The following is a 10,182-nucleotide window of genomic DNA, read 5'->3' on the forward strand; positions in this document are numbered from 1 at the left end:
TCCTCTCCTCTCCTCTCCTCTCCTCTCCTCTCCTCTCCTCTCCAGCAAATCATCACTCAGGACTTCGCCCGCAGCCAAGCATCCGCGCAGGCCCCCCTTCAGACCCCCATCAGCACATTCCAGAACTCTGCGCCCGCTTCCATCGCGGCGGTGACCCGGGCAAAGGCTTCCAACCGCTACAGCCCCGAGGTGCAGTCTGCCCCCCACCAGCGCCCCAGCTCCCGCGTGTCCCCTGAAAACCTCTCGGACAAAAGCAGGGGAAGGTAACGCTTCTGAGTTCCTCGCCAGCCGGGGCCGGGCTGATTCCCTGGGGAGCATCCAGAGGGGTTTTCCCTCTCCGTTGACTTTTCCTCACCAAATGCTGCTGAAACCAGTTGCACTGCAGCTCCCATCATTCCCAGCCAGCACAGTCATGGGTTTTATTATTTATTAGATTTGTATCCTCTTCCCCCCCCAATGAATTCAAAGCAGCTTATATAAGTCTCCTCGTGCTCTCAATTTTATCCCCCCAATGACAGTCTTGTGAGGCAGGTTGGGATGAGTCTGCCTAGCCCAGTGTCTCCCAGTTGTCTCCATGGCTGAGCAGGGGCTAGAACCCAGGTCGCCGGAGTCCCAGCCCCGTGCTCTTAACCAACACACCACGCCAGCTCTTGTCTTAAAGGGGGCTCGTCAGAGGCATGCGGTTTAGGGTGCTCAGGCCTGCCAGCTGTTGGAGAACACGGCCACTCACATCTTGCTCGTGAGCTTCCCATTTGGGCATCCAGTCGGTTGTTGGGCACACAGAATGCCGAACCAAAGAGGTCTTTGGCCTGATCTGGCAGGCTCTTTTTTTTCTCCCGGGAAAGCAGCGAAGGTGGTACCTCTAAGGAAAGCAATCCACAATCCTTCCTCCTCCGATCATTTAAGCAGATCTCCCCGCTCTGCAGATTCATTCAGAACCCCGACGGGGTGGGTGAAGTCCATGCATTCCTATCTGAAGCCTGCTGCCCTTTGCTCCACGTTCTCAATTCTGCCGTCCCCTCTAGGCTTGGGAAGTCTCCCGAAAGAAGCCATGTCTCCGCCGAGTCATACGAGCCGATCTCTCCTCCCCAAGCCCCGGCCACGCACGAGAAGCAAGACGCCCTCTTGCTGCTTTCCCAAAGATCTGAGCCTTCAGAACAGAGGTACACTGTGGAGGGTCAGCCTTTAAAATCCAGACTGACACCTGGAGTGAATCCACCATCCATGGCCCTGGGAGGCAGCGGCCGAGACCTGGGAAGAGGTCTTGAGAAAGTTCAAAGTTTTACCTTAAGGGAACAAAAAAGACCCTTCCCCAAATTTGGAGTGGTCGGTTGACCTTCCCTTGCTTGCTTGCGGAAGCCAAACTCGACATGCTCAGGGCTGTGGGTCAGGACAACACAGTTTCTAAACTATTCATTGACTGCCTTTGCCAAAAAGGCTGTTTAATATATGCAATTTTAGCGTTCACGCTTGTGCCTTGCATATTCTTTTGAAACCCAAGCAGGGGGTGGTGGGCACGTGCCTGCTTTCTCTCCCGCTTGGGCATGCACCTTGTAATTCTCCCCTGGCACTTGCTTGGGTCTTGGCAGGACGGATTCCCGGTCCCCGGGAAGCATGAGCTACCTGCCCTCCTTCTTCACCAAGCTCGAGAATACCTCGCCCATGGTGAAGTCCAAGAAGCAGGAGATCTTTCGTAAGCTGAACTCCTCGGGCGGAGGCGACTCTGACATGGGTAAGAGGGTTTTACCTTTTGCTTGTTGTATTATTTCCCCCTCTTTCTCGGTTTAGCGAATTAAGCCACAGATGGGGAGCGGGCGTGCTCTGAGGGAATATGTTAATCCAGGGGTGCGATGGCCATGCCTCTTTCCCCCAACCACTGATTTCTGGTCCTCTTCCAGCTTTTGTAGTTTCCCCCCCTATTTTGACAGGCAGAAACGTCTCTCTAGAGGCCACGTTACTGGCAGGATGAGTATTATTGACTTACTTGCTTTTTAAATTTATATTCCACTTTTCCTCCAAGAAAGGTGGCTCATGTGAACCTCCTCCTCCTCCTCCTCTCTGTTTTGTCCTCAGAACAACAACCCTGGGAGGTGGGTTAAGCTGGGAGGCTGTGCCTGGCCCAAAGTCACCCAGTGACTTCATGGCCAAGCGGGGACTCGAATCCAGCTCTCCCAAGCCCTGTGCTCCAGCAACTGTGCCTCACCAACCCTCCTTTAGAGAGCTGTCCGTGTGCCAAAAGAAATGCATGGTTTTTATTAACTAGAATACGCCCTCCAGTGTTTGCCCCAGGAAGGGCAGCTGCCTCTGGCATTTCTGCGTTCTGTAGCACTCCAGGGCCCACCTCAGAAGCTCCCAGGCCCGCGCGAGCATCGCCTCAGGCAACACAGGGCAAGGCCCCAAGCTGTCGCCTAAACCTGCCAGTGGTGAAGCCGAATTTCAGACCTCCAGCAGTGGCGGGAAAGGGCATACGTCCTTGAAAAGTGAGGAAACTACAGCTCAGGCAGCTGCTGGGGCAAAACAGGCGTGGCCGTGACTTGTCCTTCCATGATCGTCTTCAGTGCACAGAACCCTGGAAGTTCAGGGCTAGTTAGGAGAGAGAGGGGGATGCAGCGGGGACCGTGCGGGCATTTTTATAGAAACTGCGTCGTGATCGAGAGCTTTGTCTGCTTCCCAAGTGCTGATCAAAGCCCAGATAAATAGCACTGTTCTCCACAAAATGACGGATCATGCGGAGAGATGTTTTGGCGTGGGTGAGCATATATGTTTTGCTGCATTCCCCATTCCCCACCGTGTCTGCGTGACTTAGAAAGAAAGAATCTCATTCGGCTAACTGTGCTTCTTTCTTTAAACGGGGCTGATTCCTGAAGACTAATTGCAGTGGGGGTCCCTTTGTTTGTCTCTCTCAACAGCTGCTGCTCAGCCAGGGACAGAAATATTCAACTTGCCTGCTGTCACGACTTCAGGTGAGCGTTCCCGAAACCACGGAGTGCTTCTGGGTAACGGATCATCTCATTTCCTTGCTAAAAGCCTCGTGCTTCCCTGGGGAAGGAGGGGACTCGACTCTGCAGGGATGATGAAATTGGGAAGTTCAAAGACATCTTTCTTGAAAGCTTGAAATAGGGTACACGGTGCATGTGGGCGGGGGGGGGGGACCTGAAGCGAGATAAAGTGAGAGGCACTGAGGACTAGAAACAGCAGCTCCTCTTCGGGATCTTTGTGCATCGCATGTTTGGAAGATTTTCCTAGCCAAACCCAATCAGGCAGGAACCCTCCCACCCCCCTCCCCCGGTATATATAGGAGGGGCTCCCATGATTATCCCCGTCATGAGGGCTGTGGAGGATAAGCTGTGCAAGGTGACTGGGCCAGATCCCTGGTAAGCTCCACACCTGAGAAACACTTTGATGCCACACATCTGAAACTCTGAGAACAGCGAGGGTCTCGTGCCCCAAGGAAGCTCTTGGCACCGTGCTTTGGGAAGAGACTGGACCCTAACCCTGAGGCCCTTCAAGTGAAGCACAATACAATCCTACCCAATCCTGACATCGAGGTGAAAGAAGCTGAGCTAGGACATCCTTTTAAGAAACGAGCAGCACAATTCTGGAAAACAAAATGCGAGGCCAAACCATATAATTTTCGCTGTCGCCGAGCTGCTCTTGGGAGGGACTTCCAGGTTGCGCTGCCTTCCTTGAAGAAGCCCGCTCTTGGTGACGGGCCCTGCCGAGGGGTCCCAGCGCTGCTTTGCTTTCGAACGGGCTTCCCAGATCCCCGTGGCGACAGATGCACCGGGAGTCCGTTTCAGCTGCCGGTTCCATCGGTGGCCCAGTAAGAAATCATAAGCACAGCGAAGGCTTCCCTGAAGCCTTCGAGAGCCCGGGCCTCGGTTGGAGGATTCCATGAATCGCACCTGTCAGACTGGCACGCAGCGTTGCGTCCAACCCCTTTGCTTCCGTCCTTTCCCCTTTTTTAAATAGACGGCACCCTCGCCTGCTGTGCATGTCACAAACCTCTTACTGCCTGTGGTGCAGCCAGTCCTGCTTAATGACTTAAGCCCCGCTGTAAACTTCTTCCTGCTGTTCCAGTTTTCTGGTTCACATTCTTGAAGCTTTGCGTCAGCTGTTCTCACCTGTTGTTTCTCTCTCTCTCTCTCATTTTTTAAAAAACCCACCTGCCCTTTCCCCCCGGCCATCTCGACCATCCTCACTGGGGTGCCCCTCGGGTCTTCCTCCCCCTTCCCAGGTGCGGTCAGTGCCCGGGGACATTCCTTTGCAGACCCTGCCAGCAACCTGGGCCTGGAAGACATCATCCGCAAAGCCCTGATGGGCAGCTTTGACGACAAGGGGGAGGAGCACGGCCTTGTCATGGGCCAGCCGGTGGGGCTGGTGCCCGGCGGGCCCAACGCTGCGCTGGCGGCCACCGGCGAAGCCCGGCGGGAAGAAGCAACCCCGTCCCCCAGTCCGGGTGAGGAGCCGTGCGGCGCTCTGGGGGCTGTTGTTCATGCAAGTTTTGTGTTTCAAACTCACACACTTCTTAAAACGGTTGCACACCGACTGCAGGGGGTCCGTCAGGGAGAGCGGGGCGTGTCGGCCCAGGGCAGTCAGTGCCTTCCGCACCCAGCGTGGCCCCATCCTGGCACAGATCCTCTCAAAGCAGGCGCTTTAGAGCAGGCGCTCGTCTTCCATTTCTCCAGCACACACGCTGGCACTGGAGGGGCGGGGGGTGCAGGGGAGGGAAGAAGAGTTCCTCCTGTTTATGTGACTTCTGCCCTGCCTTTTTCCTTGGGAAGAACTCAAAGCAGCTTACATCACTCTCCTCCTCCTGCTCTCACTTTTATCCCCACAACAACAACCCTGCGAGGGAGGCTGGGCAGGGAGTCTGTGCCTGACCCAAAGTCACCAGTGGACTCCATGGCTGAGCAGGGACTGGAACCCGGACTGCCTGAGCCCCAGTCCCATTTTATGAATCACTGCATCTTTGTGGCTCTCAAATTAGCTCAAAAAGCACAACATCCAATTTTCTCATTAGCCCGGGTGGATAGCGCCTCACCCTTTTGCCAGCTCTCGAATCAGCCTGTGGCAAGCCCGGCCGTCCCGTTCCGATGTCCCTCCAAGTTCTAAACTTCTGGGACGTCCTTCAGTCCAGGGGTTGAATTCAGTTTTGCAGAAACTCTCACGGTTGTGGGGCGAACGTCCATTGCTGGGCAGGGCCTGGCTTGCTTTAAAGGCTCGACTGCCAGTCATGAAATCTTGTGGGGAGAATGCCAGCCCTTAAGAACCACAGCAGAACTGGTGGCCATTTGTGTATGGTGGAACCCACAAGATTTGGGTTGCTTTTTGTAAGCCGTCCAGAGACTTTAAGTATTGGGACGGCATATAAAAACTTTACATAAATAAGATGGAGAGGCACAAATTTGGTCAGACCTGCAGGAGAGTAAATATGCTCAGGTCCCAGGGAATACCTGGATAAGCTTGGTGGGTTTCACAAAGATAGTTTGATTCAGGAAAACCTTGTGGGTTCGGCTTTAGGAATGTTACCTGCAGGCCGGTGTCAGCCCTGGTCTTACAATTTGCCTCCCTTCCCCTGCTCACAAAGCCCCGGGGACTCTCTTTGTGCAGCGATTCGGAGCAGGGGTCAGAAGGTGCCGGGGACGGGCCCCAGATCGAGGCAAAGTCTGCCCCACGGTGCCCTTGAACGCAGCCTCAGCTCCTTTCTCCCTTTCCCAGGTGGGGGTGTCGCGAAGCAGAAACTGATGGGCAAGTCGAGCTGCAGGAAGTCCAGATCGCCCATCCCTGGGCAAGGTTACCTGGGGACGGAGCGGCCCTCGTCCGTCTCGTCGGTGCACTCGGAAGGGGACTACCACAGGCAGACACCGGTGTGGTCGTGGGAGGACCGGCCCTCCTCGACAGGTGAGTGCAGCGAGGAAGCGAGGAGGAGCAGCTTTGGGCGGGTCGGAGGTGCCGTGCGGATGCTTTCGGAAAGGGATGGGAGAGCCCAAGGTAAAAGGACCGCGGAAATGCGCAGACCTGCCCAGAACGGCATTTGTGGGGATGCTTGGCTAGCAAAACGCTTGCCACGGTCACCTCACGTGGTCATCTAATCCCGAGGCCTCGTGCCTGGATCTTTCCCAGTGTTCGTTTATCGTGCGTATGTGCCGTTTTTCTTCCAAGGGACTCAGAGTGGAGTACATGGCTCCCCCTGCCTTTATCCTCACACCGACCCTGTTAGGTAGGCCAGGTTGAGAGAGGTTTGGCCCAAAGGCATGCAGTGAGATTGGTGGCTGAGAATCTGAACCGCCTCTTCCCGTTCCAAGCCTGTGGAGCTTGGATGTAAACAAACAACGACAACATGTTGCAGTAAAGGGAGCCCCTGTGCCTCCGAATTTCAGTTCTTACCCAGTGCCAGCCAATTTTTATTTACACTGTTTTCATTGGGATGTTGCCCAAGCTTGGATGTTGCCGTTTTTATGGCCATCGCTGTATCGTGGCTGCCATTGTTTGGCAGACAAGCGCAGCTATAAATTGGGAACGTCAGAGGAGCTGAGCCGGAGGACCAGGGTCCCCCCAGGTCAGCGATCTGCCCAGGAAACCCACAAGCAGGACGCAACGGCACCCCCCGCCCATGTTCCCCAGCAGGTGGTGCACAGAGGCACACAGCCCTTGTCCCCGGAGGTGGCATTCAGCCAGTCGGGGCTGGGCGCCTGCTTCGCCTCCTTCCCCAGGGAACTCACCCAGCCCCCCTTTATCACGGTGTTTTGTTCGACTCGAAATGAAAGGGAGCCAAAAAAAGCTCCTTTTACAACCATCCACATTCAAGGCCCAGAGAAGCGAATGCCATTCCCCAGCTGCGCGTCTGTGAAGACGTAGCCCCAAAATGCACGGGTTTCCTTCCACGCTCGCGTCGAGCCCGGCCGATCCAGTTGGGGCTTCCCCGAGCCTCCGATACCCAATTTCCCCGTCCTCCTTGGCGCACTCCGAGCCCTTCCCATCGGTAGCCGGGCCTTGGGAAAAGGGCACCCCCCGCCCCCATCTAGGACCAACAGGGGAGGAAGACGCCTGACTGTTGCCCGTTTCTTAATCCGCCAGGATCAACACAGTTTCCATACAACCCGCTGACCATGCGCATGCTCAGCGGCACGCCCCCCACGTCCATGGCCTGCGCCCCGCCGCCCGTCAGCCAGGCTGCGTCGCACCAGCCCAGCCGGATCTGGGAGCGCGAGCCGGCCCCCCTCCTCTCGGCACAGTACGAGACGCTCTCGGACAGCGATGACTGAACCGGAGGAGGAGAGGTCCTCTGCTTTTCAAACAACAAGCAAGCCAGCAAACAGAACAAGGGTTTGGAAGCCTGCTGCCAGGTTTGGTCGGTTGTTTGTTCGTTTTAAATGTCCCCAGAGACTTTCAAAGAGAAAAGGGGGCGCAAAATGAAGACGTTACTGGAGCCTGTTTGTTTTTCGGGAGCATGGTGCAGTCAGAAGGCTCCTTCTACACAAGGTGCACAGAAAAAGGACAGTGCCCTGGAAATATATATGTAAAGAGGTTGTTTTTTTGTTTTGTTTTTAAAGAAAGGACATATTCCTGAATGACATCTTCATTTGTAAAGAGGAACCATCATATAATGTCTCTTTAAAAAAAAAAGGAAAGAAGAAAAGAATCATTCTTGATGTAAATAGAGTTAACTTTTTCGGCTGTGTTCCTCCCAGCTCTCCCGAAACCCCTTTGCTACCTGGTGTACTTACGTTCAAATCATTGCTCAATGTTTGGGGGTCATTTTATAATTTTTTAAAGTGTTTTCTCCACATAGAATGTTCATAATCTTTACATTGCAGCCCAGCTGGGAAAATCTGTTGCCCGTTGAAAGAAATAGCGGCACACGCAAGAAATGTTCCAGCCGGGGTGTGACTTTAATCACTCTGCACAAAGCGTTCTTCCCTGGTCTAAGCAGCGCTGCCTCTCACGGATGGCACTGCCCCTTTTCACCTCATTCTCAACGCATTTCTTTTTTTTTTTAATTTTTATTATTATTATTCTGTGGTTGTCAGAAGACCTTGTGGAAAGCATTTTTTTATTTTTAAAAACTGACCCCGTAATGAATTCTGTACATTTTAAACGGCCTCTGGCCTGCTGGGATAACAAGATCTTTTTAATGATTCTGCCATGCTGTAAATTTTTTCATTACAGTTGGTTTTGTTCAGCAACACTGTGAAAATAATATTGCATGGGTACCTAATGGTGACGTTTCTCTCTCACACCACAGTACACGCCCCAGGTGTTCCTCGCTTACATGTGCGGGGCTTCAATGGTTCTTCCATCAGGACATTTCCACACACCGTGGCATCCCCAGAAGTCCTTTGCTTCAGCACTGTCTGCTGCCTCGAAAGCCCAATTTTGCTCTTTGGTATGCAGCACAAATTCTGTTCCGAAACGAGAAGGCTCTGGGTCCATTCTGACGTTTCTTTCCAGCAAGAAAAAAATAAGCTACAGTTTGCTTTTCCCTTCAGTTTTTCAAGCTTGTATGTCTTTAGAGAGTTTCTGTTTCCTTCCACTTTCCTTGCGACAGCGGAGCTAAAACGACACAGCACTAACTTGCATGTCCTAACCAAAAGCCTTTGTTTTCTGCATTTTATTTTCCTACCCACCATATAGTTTGGATTCCGGTACGACTTCTGACCTACAGATTTTATAAGTACTTAATGTCGGACTAAGAAGCCGCCTTAAAAGCACTGGATTCTGCTGGCATCTTGGATCAGACCTTTGGGGACTAAACAGGAAAACTGCACTTATGGGTGAATCTAAACTGGAAAGGTTGCACTTATGGGTGAAAGCAAAACCAAAGCAGTCAGTTCTGGGAGGAGCTTTTTGCTGTCGCTAAACTGCCGTGCCACGTGGGTGCCACGTCCAAACCGAGAAGGAAGCACCCAGCTTTGCCATAGGGATGGGGGTGAATGTCGGGAAAGGGTCAGAGTTGACTTGGGAATCCGTCGTATCCGCACGGCAACAGATTTGCGCAGTGCCGCTCAGAAGGAAAGGAAAGCTTGGAGCCTACGTCAGCTCTGGACATCTCACACCCTTGTGAAGGAGGCAGCCCTTCATTTCCCATCTTGGGTGGCGCAGAGTTGCTAAAAACCTTCATGCAGCTGCACTGAGCCTTCAGCGAAATCCCATCTGTTTCGACAACGATCCAGAAACACTTTTCAGCTGACATGCCTTTCCTGTCGTGTAAAAGCTACCTGTGTAACACTGAAGCTGCGGCTTCCCTGGAGAAGGGCCATTTGGCCTTCCTCCGCAAGCAGCTGCCTCTGTTTTAGTGAGATCCCTCCATATTGCTTGGGATCAAGCCCGTGTGGCAGACCCCTCCCACTTCAGAGGAACCCTGTGAAGCATTTACACAAGAAACCAATGTTTGTTTGCTGCTTGTCTTTGCAAATTTGACCTATTTTCCCCATCAGCTATTATTGCTCAATGGATACAGTTTTTATTATTGTACAATTGAGGCTGTGGGGGCCAGGGGGATCCTCAACTCTTTCAAAAAGCTAATTATCAGCAGCGCCCAGAGCCAAAGTGGAAACTTGTGAGAGATTTTAAGAGATTCAGAAAACTTTTATTACAGTGTACAGGAAGGTGTCAATCATTGTATCCGAACTAACACTTCATGGTTTGAGGTTTTTTGAATATATATGTATGTATATTTGATTTCTGATCAATGTTATTTTTTTCATCTCATTCTGTTCGGCAGTTCTCACATGGAGAGGACCCCAGCCTCTTAATTTTGGGGTGGTGTGGGGGAGCGACTCAACACCCATGTGTCACGAAACCTTCCTGTTCTGTTCACACCCATGTCTCGAGTAAGATGGTGACTTCTACAATCCAGACCAATCAAATAAAAGAAAAGGGGATCGATCGGTACTCGGTGGTGCTTTCTGCAATCAGCCTTGCTTCTCACTGCCTGGTTCTCCCACCTGTGGTTGTCCTGAGAATGAAACCGGTAACGGCTCCCTTTCTCCTCCTCCTCTTCCTCGCCGCCCTGCCCTGCCTCGCCTCTGGAGCAGCTGGCTCTCTCTGCTTGTGCCTCTTCTCTAGACCAGGCCGGAAGCAGCTGACTGGGCACAGCTGTATAACCTGGCAATAGATTGTCCTGTCTGCAGGGGAGCAGCGTCACAACCTGAGTTCCTGGCACCCACCCAGACTCAG

General features: G+C 52.9%; 1 protein-coding gene across 6 annotated transcripts in view; it reads left to right on the forward strand.

The window, feature by feature from the left end:
* Positions 1-9,897, forward strand: part of NCOR1 (nuclear receptor corepressor 1) — a 78,589-nt gene extending 68,692 nt beyond the window's left edge. For 5 of the 6 annotated variants that reach the window (XM_044430420.1, XM_044430424.1, XM_044430426.1 and 2 more), the window contains 7 exons: positions 46-263; positions 1,026-1,163; positions 1,590-1,732; positions 2,910-2,963; positions 4,238-4,459; positions 5,722-5,904; positions 7,081-9,897. In XM_044430420.1, coding sequence (XP_044286355.1) covers positions 46-263; positions 1,026-1,163; positions 1,590-1,732; positions 2,910-2,963; positions 4,238-4,459; positions 5,722-5,904; positions 7,081-7,268 — 1,146 coding nt within the window. In that variant the 3' untranslated portion in view covers positions 7,269-9,897. The remainder of the gene's footprint in view (positions 1-45; positions 264-1,025; positions 1,164-1,589; positions 1,733-2,909; positions 2,964-4,237; positions 4,460-5,721; positions 5,905-7,080) is intronic. The other variant, XR_006414762.1, reaches the window with a different exon arrangement.
* The last annotated feature ends 285 nt before the right edge of the window (positions 9,898-10,182 follow it).

The sequence above is a fragment of the Varanus komodoensis genome, unplaced genomic scaffold (genome assembly GCF_004798865.1).
Source record: "Varanus komodoensis strain SLA01 unplaced genomic scaffold, ASM479886v1 scaffold20_1, whole genome shotgun sequence".
Lineage (NCBI taxonomy): Eukaryota > Metazoa > Chordata > Lepidosauria > Squamata > Varanidae > Varanus > Varanus komodoensis.